The 15,414-nt window shown below is 37.6% G+C and overlaps 1 protein-coding gene across 2 annotated transcripts in view; it reads right to left on the bottom strand.

Moving 5' to 3' along the window:
* CORIN (corin, serine peptidase) overlaps positions 1–15,414 on the bottom strand; it is a 1,415,152-nt gene that overhangs the window by 871,954 nt on the left and 527,784 nt on the right. For both annotated transcript variants that reach the window (XM_044061411.1, XM_044061410.1), the window contains exon 5: positions 6,209–6,381. In XM_044061411.1, the coding sequence (XP_043917346.1) occupies positions 6,209–6,381 (173 nt within the window). The remainder of the gene's footprint in view (positions 1–6,208; positions 6,382–15,414) is intronic.

The following is a 15,414-nucleotide window of genomic DNA, read 5'->3' on the forward strand; positions in this document are numbered from 1 at the left end:
GATTATAGATACGTTTGCAAAATCTTATGCAAAACAGTTTGTTTCCTCAAAGGAAGTACATTGTCCAAGTGTCATCCAGGTAACCTCAGATACTGAAAGAACTATATTATATTGAAAAAGTACTGCTCAAACTGGATCCAAACAAAGCACAGGAAGGAAACAAAATTAGTAATAATGACCTGAGAACACTTTGGCATGATTTTACAGTAGCATTATATGTGTTACTTACTAGTTTGTGTAAATATAGGGAGATTCCTCATGATTAAAGACATGCACTTGTTAAACCTGCCTTTATTAGAAAGGGAAATAGGACAAACCCAGAGTCATACAGACTCACAGGTTTACTTTCATGCTGTGGAAAAATAATGTAGAAGGTTATATTGGATAAATTATTGTCAGATTGGAAAGCCTGGGACTCAAAATCATAAATCAGCATGCATATGTTGAAGATGGACCTATTACTACCTATAACATGATGCTCCATAACAATATAATAACAGCTATGAGTAAAAACCTATGCTATGATATAATTTATTTATCATTTGATATGGCCATACACAAAACACCGATCAATAAATTAGAACAACTAAGTACTGATGTACTCTTTATAGCTGCATGGCCTACAAATAAGACATGGCAAATATCAAAAAGCAACTGGACAGGTGAAATTCGAGGTAACAGCCAGGGTGTTCCACAGAGCTCTAGCCCAGGCCATTACTTGTTTATATTGTATCTTTCTGATCTATCTTTTTCATCTAGGTGCTTTATTGTCTGTACGCAGATGACTTGAACATGGGTAAACTGATTACATGAGTTACAGATAGGGCATGTCTGCAAAGTAACTTGACTAAATTGGCCATTTATGCAAAGGAGAATAATATGCTGATAAATACATCAAAAACTAAGTTTATGAAATTTGGGGATATAAAGTAAAATTTGAGTACTTAATACAGTACACAGTGATTGAAACTGTAGATTAATTTAAGGATTTGTGTATATTGATAGATACAGCTTTGAGTTTTTCTAATCATATCAGCCAATTGGCTAATGATAGTTATAGAGCTATAGATTGTATAAAAAGATTTATAAAGTTTACGAAATCAAAAATGAAGAAGTCATTGTTTGTTAGTTATATTAGACCCAAACTTGAGTATGGGATAGCAATACATAAATCTTATAAGAAAACAAACATGAGTAAACTGGAAAGAGTATAGCAGATATACCAAGGGCATCCATGGATGTGAAAATGTAAGTGATTATGAATGACTAAAATATCTGCACTTGTACAGTGTCTCATATAGATATTTAAGAGGAAACCTTATTCAGGTATATAGGGCATTTTGAGACATCTCCCTATGAGAATGTTTGAGATCATCAAGATTGTAGTAGACAACCAATGGACAACCTATGTAGAAGGTTCTATACGTATGAAAAGTGTACTAGTTGGTTCACTGAGAGAGTAGCTGTTGCATGGACTAGACTACCAACTTACATTAAAGCAGGCACTGGTTTAGATATTTTTAAGAACAGCCTGAACACATATTATGAGAACAACTGTTTTAGTATATTGTCAGGCTAGAAAGGCATTATTGCCCATTCTTGAAATATCTCTATGTATGTATGAAAACTCAACCATAGAACTGATTGCTATTAGATGGCAACACTACTTGACAAGACACTCTGCCAATGATAATTTGCTATCATATACAACTCAGGTATTGATCTGAATGCTGATGTTTGACTGCAATGAAAATGAAACAATTATGGCCATCTTGCTACTTTTAGATACACTGCTTACCTTCTCCTGTACACATTCATACTCATCAGTTACAACTATGTTATTTAATGTGCACACCTCAGATATCTGATTGTGTTAAAGATAGCCAGTGTAATGTATTCCAGCTGGCTTCATAAAAATGCACACCAGTTCTGCAAAACCAGAATAATGATTCCTTAACTTGAACAGAATGACAGCAGTGACAATCATTTTCATCTACAGACAACCCTTGTGAAATTTATTTTCTCAGCTCGCTGTCAAAATACAGCATGCAATGCACTGGACATACACACGTGTACACGTGTGTATGTATACACGTGTGTACACTGGACATGCACACGTGTACAAACACACACACGCACACACATACACACACACACACACACACACACACACACACACACACACACACACACACACACACACACACTTGTATAACTGTGACTTTGCAACTCAAATAATTTATTGTAATCAAATTAATGAAAAAATACACAAATAACTGCCACACAGAAATTTATCTTCTCAGTTTTCTATTGTCAGAAAACAGTAAGCAGTATACTGCACCCTCACCCTCAAATGCCTCTCACATTCTCCATGTCTTCATTCAAGAATCAATGAGAAAGCTAAATAATGACAGGGGACACAGGATCAAAACCAAGAACAGGTATTTCCTTTATATACTTAGAAATTTGTTAGAATAACAGCCTTTGCATTAGCATGCTTTTTCCCCAAAACACTATTAAGTTTGAAACTTAAATGTCTAGCATTATTTAGTGACCACAGCACTCAATGAATTCCTAGAACTCTATAGATTTTGCAAAAAAACAGATTTTAATATAAGGCAAAACCAAGGATAATTGTGAATATCTATGCCCACCCCTAAAATAAATAAAGTATTTACCTCCCTACATGCTGGCAGTAGCAGGCAGATTACCCATAAAAAAAAAAAAAAAAAAAATATATATATATATATATATATATATATATATATATACACACTTAAAAAAATTACTCTGTACTGACTCACACATTAAATGTTTCCTTCCTTGCTTCCTTCCTTCCTTCCAGCTTGAGCCAATGCAAAGGCTTCTTGCAGCTTCATAAAACAGGCTTGTGAGATGCTTCTTAAGAGACATTCATTATGTCACCAGGAGCTCTGTCAGCTGGTGAGATAAACCTAATGCCAGGCTGTTTTGAAGACATACCAAGTGGATTAAGCTGAACTTTTTTGTTTTTGCTTTTTTGTTGTTTTGGATATTCATGGAACTCTATGCATGTTCATAAGTTCATAAGTTTTTAAGTTCAAAGACAACATCTTAAGCTGCCCAGCTGGGAAGAAATGCTGATTCCTCCAAATATGGTATGTAGCTGTTTCTACCAGCCCAGATATATATATTTTTTTCTTAAAAGTTTCCAAACTCTTAGATTGTTTAACATTAAATGGGATGTCATTCCATAGTTTTGTAATTCTAACAGAAATATAATGATACCTCATCTCAGAATTGCCCATTTTCATTATAAATCGCATATTGCTATACTTATGTGTTATAACATAGGTATTAGCCTCTAAATTGAATATGATTTGCAGAACTGGATCATAAAAAAATTTGTATACAGACACTCAATAATTTTAATTTCTCACATCATGATCCATATCCCACATTCTTCAATTTCAGAATTTTTTTGTAAATTTCCTCTGAACTCCCTCTAGCCTTCTCAGTTGTCCTCTTTTAAAGGATAGAAGGAATTATTATATTCCAGGAGAGGTCTGATATAAGTTTTGAACACTAGTGTTAATACACATGTGCATGAGCAGAATTTGAAGCACCTGGGGCAAAACAGAATTTTTGAAAGTTAACTATTCTGTTTAATTTAAAAATATCAGTCAACTTTCTGAATTTAACACATTTTTCTTATTATGTTAATGGGGGGGGGGGCAGGTCACTCTTCAGCCCAACTGCCAGTACAACAATTACCCCTGGAAATTACCACAGTGAAAGAGTCAGAAAAAGGGAAACTGAAATCTAGAAAGACAAAGAGTCACTCTAGAGCAGACTATGACAATATGTATCAGGAATGCACACTTCTAAAGGAATGTATCTGTGCTTATGACTTCCCAGGGTTTGCTCTTGAGGTTAAAGTTATGTCTACACATTTATCAAGACATAATTGCCTACTAAACATTATCATACTAGCCTTTATCCCCTTTGTAATATGTGAAATCATAGCTGCAAAACATACTTACTGGTGTAAGAATATAATGGCATTTCCTGTCAGGTATGTGCATGTGAACTTCAGTGAGTCTACAGTTAGAGCTTATCACTTCCAGACAGAGCCAGATCATGGCCAAATGGGGCCCTATTCAGGGTAATGGATCAGGGCCCCCCATATACAGCCCGCAATGCAGCCATTCCTGTGTCCCATTACTTGAGTATTTCTCCCCATTTACCACAAACACTGTTCAAACCTCTTAATGTGCATACTATATCTGCTTTACTTCTACATTGATTGCAGATATTTGGATTTAATTTCAAACTTTTATTTCAAATTTTATAGCACAAACACGGACATACATTTGCTAAACAATGCACTATAATTTCACAATGAAAACAGACTTAGCATTAAAAATTCTCAGCCCTTGAAACTTGAATTAATTGAAATGGCATGGAAGCCCACAGTCAAAGAAAATGCATCTGGTTAGTGGTAAATAGATAAGGTTTACAGTTGGGCTGTTTTCAAATCATAGGCCCCTTGCACCCATTTTTCAGACCATGCAAACATGCATGAGTTCTTTGATTCATCTTCCTGATTGTATTAAACCACTTGTTACATTGTCTGTTAAATTTATAGTTTTGAACATTTTCTAGTAAGCAATGGAACAAAATGTATGAACCAATAATGATAAAACTGCCCAATTCAGAACGTGTATTATCCATAAAAGGCCACTCAGCCTTCTGTCATTGCAATCCACCAATATCAGTCAATATCCTCAATCTCTGCAGAAGTAAAAGTCATCTGAATATTTCCATATTAAAGAGATCTGTAACTAATAAAGAGGTTGCTGCTAGCAAAATTCAGTGTTTGCTGCCTTTGAAGAATAAATTGCCTACATTACATTAAAAATGGTAAGCTGGTGATATTGCAATGGGGAATAGATGGCAAACTGATAACAGGCTCACAGTTACTAGGCATCCAAAGGAGGACGTACTCAAGACTGCAGCAGCCCACCCCCTTAAAGAATAACATAGTATCAGCATTCCATCTACATACTGTGGGAGCTGAAACCTCAGCCTTCTGCATCAAAAGCAAATATATTACCTGCTGTGCTGCTAGCAATGTTTTTCAATTCTATTGCACAATAGTGATACCATTAGCTGAACAAAACAGTTGTACATTGTAAACAGACTTAGCATGAGCAGCAGTAACCTTCTCTTTCCTTAAAGCTCACAATTCTATGAAAATGCAACTCAATTCCTTGAAAAATGCACCTCAAACTCAGTTTCCTTGAAAATGCACATGAAAACTTGATTTTTTAACAGTTTGGTAGTTGGGGTAGAGGAGTTAGGTTCTTGTTACCTGTAACTAAGGTACAGGCTTTGAGCCTGAGCAAATTCCGACTGCCATCTGCTGTTCCTAACATGGGCATTTTACACACACACAGACACACAGACACACACACACACACACACACACACACACACACACACACACACACACACACACACACACACACACACACACACACACATATCCACTCACCATACTTGTACTTCCTGGTTTGCACACTCACCTCCTACTCTGTCCATCTGTGGTCCACAGCACAGGAACATCTTCTTGAATTCAAATTCTGTGCATGTGGAGGATGTAAACAACAGATCTGTGCAGCGATCATGCAGAAACACAACAAGTGTGTGTGACCAGATATGTACACAAAGGCATTCTTAAAGAACACCCTTAAAAAAGTAATATATTTTTTATTTTTTTTTTAAGTAAAGAAATTAATAACCCAGCCAGCAGTGCCCCCTCGGAACCAGTGGGCCCTAAGCAACTGCCTTGGTCGCCTAGTGCTGGATCCAGCTCTGCTTCCAGAGAAATGGGATTGTAGACACAGATTAATCAAATTAATATGTGTAAGGGCAAGTAATAATCAATATTTTTATAATATCACAGTGAAGTTACTTTTTCTGTTATTTTGCCATATAAAAATAGAGGAACATACGTTACAGAACTATTACAGCATTGATAGTGATAGTTGTATGCCTCTGCAAAACCACAAAGTATGACCTATGATTTCAAAGAACATTACTAAGTAGAGTAAGTAACAAACAGACCACAATCATAACAGATGCTGAACATTGAGAGTATCTTGAAAGAAAATGCACATTATTGGTCTTAAACAAGAAAGTTGGTATAAGTCATTAACTCACTTGCCTTTTCCCTGCGGAGGAGAAAAGCAGTTCCTGCTGGAATTCTCCATGTCTGTGCTATTTTCAACCTGAGAGCATCTAAGGAATTCTGGCCATGAAGCATTCACAGATTGTAGGACAGGTTCACAGCCCTCTTTAGCGGCCTCACAAAATGACAAACATGGTAGAATCACCTGTCTAGAACAAAAGGAAACAATATGTGTCAAAGCCATTAGCACAAGTGACCTGATGTACACATTTTATTCGGAACATTTAGATGTTCTATGATTGTGTTCTAGATTTTACCTTTGGGTTCAGTCTCATCTATCAATATATCATTAAATAGTGCTTGATGCCTTAAGCATACACTTATCAGGAAATTCATTACAATTAATAAGCTTTTGATAAAAAGTATACTTCTATAGCATTTTTCTTTTTTTTTTTTTTTTTTGGAGGGGGGATTTTGTGCTTTGTCTTAAAGACATACAACAAAAAAGAAACAGGAAAGAGGACTCCAGTTAAAACAGACCAAGTAACAAAATGCATGGAGGCTGGACTGATTCAAAAGGCATCAGGCATGAAATAAGCATCTTAAATGCTGAACGCAAACCACACTACACAGTAACAGTGGTATAAAAGAGCCACATAATTACTATGAGCTACGATTTATAACACTAATGTACAGCAAAAACAAAAAGTCACAGTTGCTTTCATTTTAGACTGTGCCAAAAATTCCTCTTCTGCCTGTGAAAGCCACTTGCCACACTGATAAATGTCTGTCTGTGCCTTTTTTGAACTATCAAGATTTATCAGCACAGAAATTTAGAAGTTTGGCTGGTAGGAAGTAATGTGAAATTGACAAAAAGTGCAAACATTCCTTCATTACAAAGGGCACTGTGGACTGTTGTTTTGGTTGAATTGTTTTCATAGTCATGCAATAACACTGTCTTTTGTTTTACCTGTTTATGTAGCCATTTATTTATGGATGATGAATGTGTATTTATGTAGGTAGTATATCTCCATTCACAATTCCTCAATTTTACTTTTCATCCACATTTCCTACTTTAATACTATCAATGCAAGATCCCAGTTTGTGCAGCTATGTTCACCCTGCCACTGAGTTTTTTTCGTTAATCTGTGGTTGTGCAACTAAGGAGTAAGCATATTTATTTAATTAACATTTGTTTACCAGGAAGGTCCAGAGCACTTTTTTCAGTGGAGGCCTCAAGAGAAATGCTTCAGATGTATGTCTTTGGAATGTGGGAAACCAGACTCCACACAGAAGGCACCCCAGCTAAGAATCGAACCAGAGAACCTCTTGCTGTGAGGCGACAATGCTAACCACTGCACCACTGTACCACCCATGTCTAAATATTCCTCTCTGTATTATGCTAACTCAACTTCAATTTTTCTAAACTGGATGAAATTTCTCTAAATATTAAATCAATGTCACATAAGTTGTATCTATTTTTATCCAAAGTCATCAACATTATGTTTAACTTGATACAATTATTTAAAGTATACATAAAATTGTTTTTAAAATGTTTCTATAACACTTAAGAGCTTTTATTCCCAAGCTTCTGCTGAAAATGGGCACCTACCCTATCAGGTTTTCCTGGTAATCTAATATCAATAAATAAACAAATAAATTTGCCACTCTCCCACCATACTGCTTTACTTAAATATAATAGTTTCATGATCACAAAATTGCAGAACCCTATGTAACTGCATGAAGTATGCTATCTTAAACACTACATTTCATGGATTCCATACAGAAGATATTGGGTGTAAACATATTCCACCCTTATAAGTAAGTACAGTGCCCCATGCAGTCCTCATATGTAGTACTTTGCCCTCAACACCCTTTTTACTAAGATCACGGTCACACAATCACAAGACATTTAAAAACTCTATGAAGTCTACTTTTGCATATAGATTTTTTTTTTCATTTTTGTTATTGTTTTTGCTACTTGATTTTTTAATTTGGGGGTTGTCTTTTGAAGACTTTTTTTCCTCTCCCCCTTTTTTCTTCTGATTGCTAAGTCATTGTCCTGCACTCAAGATCTTCAAAGGGTCTACTGTTGCTGGCTAATTATTAACTTTGTTGGCAAAGGTGTATTGAGACTTATCTGTATCTTCTAATTTTTTTTATTTTAGAATTATTTTTGTCTTTGGTAATTGACTCATAGCTTACTTGTACTTTTATATTTTAATTTGGTTCTAACTCACGTTTAACTGACAGTTTTAGCCTTTCTAAGTTTCGAAATTCCTGTTTTTATTTCATAATCTATACAGGTTAGTTCAAGAGCTTACCTCAATACACTGGTTCATTCTTCAAATATGAGATTTAACTCTTCTTTAAAAGGGAGCAGTTGCTGGCACTCCATTCTTTTGCTTTCTCAGAACTCTTTTATTGTCTGTAGGAAGTTATGACTTGAAGAAATACAGGATTGGTTGCCACATTTCTTAACACCAGAGCCAGTCCTGCAGCCCATAGCTGTGCTCAAGTGGCTCCTTCTATGGCATGTAGTGGCATGTTGCTAGAGTTATCTCTGTTCTGCATGATGTGCCCACAGTTACTTCAAGTCATGTGGAACTGAAAGGTAGGAACTGCATTCATGCAGCTGTGTGTTAGCTGCATTCAAATTTAGATCAACATGGAACAAGTCAATGGATATGTTGTCCAACTGGCTGCATTAGACACTCTTGGCTTTTCAGTGAAGACATGAACAAAAACTTTGGTTTAGTGTCCCCCTGAGTTATCTGTCATTTAATAACCTACACTGTATTGGGCTCGGAGTAAGGCTGCAATTTTTTTACTATTCAGCCACTGAGTTGGAGAAGGTGAACAAAGGTGCCCATATTATGAGATGGAATGCTTAGGTGATCGAACACCTAAGCATCAAACTTGTAATATCGAACCCAAAATTGTTGAATGGTGCAGGAAAACATGTCGGTCGGCCACAGAAAGAAATTAACTTTACACCCAAACTAAGTGGGGACTTTGCCCCCCCCACACCCCCGACATGGTGGGCTGTGCCCCCCACACCCCCTAGCTAAACATACCAACTCTGATATCGCTCTACAGTAGACAAAATGGCTAAATCCAGTGAACGGCCAAGGGGAAACGTTCCCTGCATTAAATTGGCCATTCACTGTTTTTTGCTTTCGATATTATAAGTTCGATGTTTAGATGTACAATCACCTAAGCATTCGATTTTATAATATAGACCTGAAAAAAGGGCTGACAAATTATTTTGAATTTATTATTGGTACAGGGGCAAACTGTGAGTACCTATGCATCTGTTATCTTCCAAGAAGTGCGTATCCGCTTGGGTGAGGAGTTGGCACTTGTTTAAGACAACTCCAGTATATTATGGATGGATTTAGGTTTGCTCAGGTTACCTCTGATACCTACATTTTTGAGCACACCTCAGACTTATTCTCCAAGCTTGCAGATGAAACCATTTTTATGACCTGACCATTGCCTTGTATAGCTCATGGTTGAGCAACCCTGGGTTCTGTCTCCCCTCATACTAGTACTAGTTGTGTGCAGGAAATCTGGATTGCTCACCCTTAACTTTAGGTTCTCTACAGAACCAACAATCGCAGGATTGTACTGCTAGTAATGCAGAGGGAATGCTTAGTGTCTAAGATGGGCCGCTCAAGGTGAATCTTGGCATCTTAGTCCCAGCCATTTAGACCCAGTTCATGGTGCACCACAAGAGACATAATCTGATTTTAAACTCTGAGTTAATGAGGACTGGGCAGAAGTTGGAACACAAATGCCATTGCACTGGACAACATGAGGGAAAAAATGGTCCTGGAAAAGCATTCCTTTGGAAACTGAATACAGACCTCCTACAAGGAGTTTATGTACTTGTCACAAGATGTCTCTGGGGTGGCAAACTGACCAGCTCTGCTCTTCTAGGGGGTTGCAAGGCTGTGCAGTTTACCTGGACAGCTATAATACTTTATCCCCTGAGAAACTTGAACAGACTGCACAGGTGTTTGCATATAAGCTTGCTTCACTCAGATATGGTGTCACATAGAGTATGCTAGCACACAGCATGAGTAGTCTTACAGAGTTTTTGCTGTCTTTGCCTTGCTGTGAGTTTTTGTTATCTGATTATAGGGATTTTAGTCTCTTCTGTGTACACAAAAGCTTGTGGGTTAGTCCCCTGCATCTCTGTTGTCTAGATGAGCTTGGTCAATCCTTTCCAGATCACTGTAGCCTCAGTTTCAGATGGATCATTTCCATCTATGTTAATGGAGGCCTCAATTAATCCTATGCTGAAAAGGGCTGGGTAAGATCCCGGTTATCATGGTAATGTACTCCCATTGCTAGCCTTCCTTTTAAGGGAAAGGTTCTGGAGAAGGTGGTTTATGTGAAACTGGATTCATACATGAAGCGTAATATCAATAGTCCTATTTAATCTGTCTTTTGTACTCAACACAGTACGGATATGACTCCTACAATAGTCTTTAATTTTCACTTGCCTTGACATACCAATCTTATTATTCTATTCAGGTACTGTTAGATCTCCTGTTAATATATATGACAAAGTGGGCAATGGAATGATTTTGGACTCTGCGACAAAACTGCAGTATCGTCAGTACAGTCCTGGACTGGTTTGCCTCCTGCCTCTCTAGATGAGCACCCAAAATACTTTCAAGGCTTAACTTCTCTGTCTTTTAATCTGTCACTTGTGGTGCTCTACAGGGCTCCATTTTAGGCTGATTGCTGTTCACTGTGTACATGCCTTAATTAGGAGACACTATGTGAGTGAAAAGTCTACACGCAATTGTTATGCCAACGACATTCAACTCTGTCTCTCTTTCCATCAAGAATCAGTGTGCAACATTAGCAGCCTGGACGAGCACTTGGAATGCATCTGTAGCTGAATGCTGGTTAATAAGCTGAAACAAAACTTAGAAGACCAGTGTCGATGCTAAACAGTACTGCTTTGTGCAAATCATCTGCTCTAGTCTTGTCCCCAACATCATCTGTAGTGGTGACAAGCTGGAATTTACATCAAAGGCATATAATCTGGGAGGTGCATTTAATGAGAAGCTAATTTTAAAGGACCAGGTTCCTGTTGTCGTCACATCTTCCTGTTTTCCTCTCAGGGTCATCAGCCTTTTTAAGCATCTTACTTCAGACCTCTCTAGAGTGGTACATGTCCTGTTTTTTCATTTGGTTGGTGCAATATCCCAAACTGACAGCTCTCGGATAGTGGGCTTGACTGTTTGCAACTAGTTGCCTCTGTTTCAATGTCATACTCCACATCAGCTTGCCTAACAACATAATGGCCAAACCTCAGCCTGCATATTTTGGGGCTGCAAAAAATGCAGGTAGTTGAAGCTGGAAAGCTTATCATTTGAATTCACTGAGGACCACAGGCTGACTAAAATAAAAAAAAAAAACTAACTGTAACTTGCAAGACTAGTGTATTTGTTAAGCATTTGGCAATGTTAGCATAAGTCAGCCATAGAGCTTAGTCAAAATGAAATGCTCTGCTGAAAATAGTTGGAAGCAAAAACAGGTGTGGTAATGGCATTCTTGCTTAGTAACTATACATACTTGCAGCATAGTCTGTGAAATTTTAGGGCGCTTAGCTACACCTACTGCTTTAAATCATAAAATCTAGTTTATATAACTAAAGAGATTGTATGTGTGGACAGAGATAGTGTTAAACTGAATATCCTTTTATTCCTACCTGGGCATGGCCCTGATTCATACTGTGTCTACAGTCATTACCTGTCTGATCCTACCCACACACTGAATGTGGTTTACCTATCAGTGTCAATAAGTTTAGCTCACAATCACCGTGTATTTCCTGCTGCTAGGTAATAAAGGCACAATTTGAGTTCACTGTACTTTTTTCTAGCTAATTCTCAGAAAGGCCATATGACTGGATACTGCCTTACTGAAAGGTTTTCTTGCAGTGCAACAAAGATATTAACTGAGCAATGATGTAGCAAAATGACTGATTTAGAAACAGCCACTTAATTACATAGTATAAAACTGAGCTCTATACAGCTAGGTGTATTGGATGCTTTAATAACAATGAGACATGTTTAGATAGTACTCTGAATACATGTACTAATTTCAGTGATAGTGCTTTTAAACCTTTACAAAATCTGCCAAGCAGCTTGCACTTAAAGTACAGTAAGGACTTTATGAAAACTACAACTAGCAACAAAAAGTATTTTAAACACAATTGAAATGTGGTTAAAAATGTTCTCTTTCAACACTCAATGTACGAAAAAATAAACTAATTTTCTTTAACTCAGCACACTTACAAAATAAAATTTTTGAACCTGTATTTCTTAACAATACAATAAATGAACAAGTAACCTTTACCAAACTGCTTGAAATCATCATAAATAGACACTGGGTTGATCATCAGATTCAAACTCTGGTTGTCGGGCCACTGTATCTAATCAGAGCACAGTGGTGTAGCAGTTAGCATTGTTGCCTCACAGCAAAAGGTTCTCTGGTTAAATTCTCAGCTGGGGTACCTTCTGTGCTGAGTCTACATGTCCTTCCTGTGTTCATGTGAGTTTCCTCTGGGTGCTCTGGTTTCCTCTCATATTCCAAAGATATGCATCTAGGCATTTCTCCCCAGGTCTCCACTGAAAATGGGCACAGTCCCAGTCAGACTTTCCAGGGAAACAAATGTTAAATAAATAGCCTCCAGACAAGCTTCATGCCAAATGAATGGAGGACTACAACGGTTATACCTCTGCACAAAGGGTGGTCTTCCATGGCCCAGGGAGCTACAAACCCATACGTGTCATGGATAATATAAACAATGACATAGAAAACTCACAGACACTGGATCCTCCCCAGTTCAATTTTGTCTAAGGCAGGTCTTGCCTACTTAACCTGGTGGACTTCTTCGAAGAGGTCACTAATGACATGTAAAAGGGCAGAACAGTGCAAACTGTCTCCTTCTACCTGGCCTAGGCATTTGGCAGTATACCTCACTTGGGCATTGTAGATAAACTTACAAAAATTAGCTTTAAACTCATGTATCACCCAATGGATAGCCAGCTGTCTCACTGATAGGACATAGGAAGTTAAGATAGGAGGTTCAGAGCTGGGGCTTCTCCTTTTTGGCATCAACTTCTCTGAAGTCACTGTAAACATCAAGGTCATCTGGCTGACTAAGTTTGCAAAAGACTGCAAATTAGGCATGGTCACTGAATCTCCTAAAGACACAGGTACCCTTTAAGAGGACCTGACACAGGCAAACAACTACTCCCAGAGCCATGTACTAAAATTCAATGTGAACAAATGTATAACAGTACCTTTTGGAAATACCCATGGAAGTTACAACATTGATAACATACCCCTAAAGTAGACCCAATGCTTGAGGATTTGGGAACACATATTGACAGTAACCTGACCTTTGATCACCACATTTCTACTGTGGTGAGAAAATCATTCTATGTTGCTCTACTTATAAGTAAGGGCACAGTATCCAAGTCCAAGGAGGCTGTGCTCAGCTTTGATTAGACCAATCATTGAGTACCAGTCACTTGCAACAACTGGAGAGACCACTGAGGTTCCTCACAAAAGTAATACAGGGAGCAAACAACAAGTCCTATGCAGGCTCTTACAGCTGCTGCATGGTGAACTACACCTAGCCTACAAGGCACCCTCTGATCTTATACTGATGGAACTGTTGCACTGCTGCAAAACAAATAGCAGACATACCCGATCTAAGGGCCTAAACATCATCTGCAGCATAAACAGGACATGTTGGAGGGATAGCTATTTGTCTTAAAGATTACTTCTTCTCTGGAACAGGTTTCCTATCCATGTGAAGCAAAGCTCATCCCTAACCCTATTCAAATATAACCAGGACCAATGGATGCAAAATTGCAAATTTGTCCCTGGTTTGGTATCTATGCAGCCTGTAAATACTTAATGTGAACAAGCCTACTTCCTAGCTGTAAAATTCATTGGGGTATTGACACATGCCAGTCATATTTTGCAATGTCAGGTGGTCATCCTTCCCCAACAATGGGCATGTCTATTTTCCCATACCTACAGCTCAGACTCCCAAACCAGTAACTGAACTCAGCACATCTAAGTAACTGAACTCAGCACATCTAAGGGCTTTATCCTTCTAATACATGGGGCTGGCAATAACTGTTTTCATTCCTGTAATAATAATATATGAATTTGTACACTCTTATAATTTAATTTTCAGTGCATCAGCCTTCCTGACTCTTAAAAGGTTATATATTTATGTAGCTTATAGCTGAAACGTATTATCTAATGGTGTTGCCTGCATCTATTATCAGGTTTAATGCATTGTTGAAGATTAGTCTTGGATTTCCTGGCATAACTGAAGAAAGATTTGAAATTTCCATTGGTATTGGTAGTGACTTTTAGTTTACATTCTGCTCTTAGGTTCCTTGCTCTCATGTTTTAGTGTGATCTTGGGGTAGGGGATGGGAATTTCTTAGAAATTTCTAATTATTATGTTCTTTTGTTATACAGTTTGTTAACACAGGAGTAACTCCATAAGATATTTACTCCAGAATTTTACAATTATGTTTAGGTTGGATGGGTGCATATTTTTCTATGCAGTTGTTTAGATGTTGGTAAAAACTGAAGGTGAATGTGGCAGTCCTCTTACGTGGGTCAATTTATGGGGGATTGTTTGGAATTTTGAAATAGATCTTCTACAGACTTAAGTAGATTCGCCTTTGAGATGCTCCTAAAGATGGTTTCATTTAGGGGTGGGGTGGCACCATTAAAACTGAGAAGGAGGGTAACTGTTTTGAGGTCAGACTTTACCAGGAATAAGTAAATGCATAGTAGGGTTCCTGCAGGGGCTAGGTTGGTAAGATCCAAGATAAGAATATTAAAGCTTTTAATAAGTAGTTTTACAGTTTGCTCAGGTGAAATGGTATTAACAAAGTCTAGGAAACATTGAGCAAATCCATTTTTACAGATGTGAGTGGTCCACTCAGTGTTTGAGTAATTGAAGCCCCCGAGTAATAAAGTATTCCGTTTGATATTTAACCTCTCAGTTGTATTACAATAATTTCCATGATATCTGGGGAACACTGATGTTACCTGTAGGTAGCAGTGAAGAAATATGTGGATTTGTTAAGGGTGATTAAGATCTTCAAGTGCTTTAAGTAAGGGCTGTAGATAATGTGATGTGAGATGATCATATTTCTAAACCTCTTAGTGCAAAAATCTGG

This window comes from Protopterus annectens, chromosome 2.part0, assembly GCF_019279795.1.
Source record: "Protopterus annectens isolate FY-2018-M chromosome 2.part0, PAN1.0, whole genome shotgun sequence".
Classification (NCBI taxonomy): Eukaryota; Metazoa; Chordata; order Ceratodontiformes; family Protopteridae; genus Protopterus; species Protopterus annectens.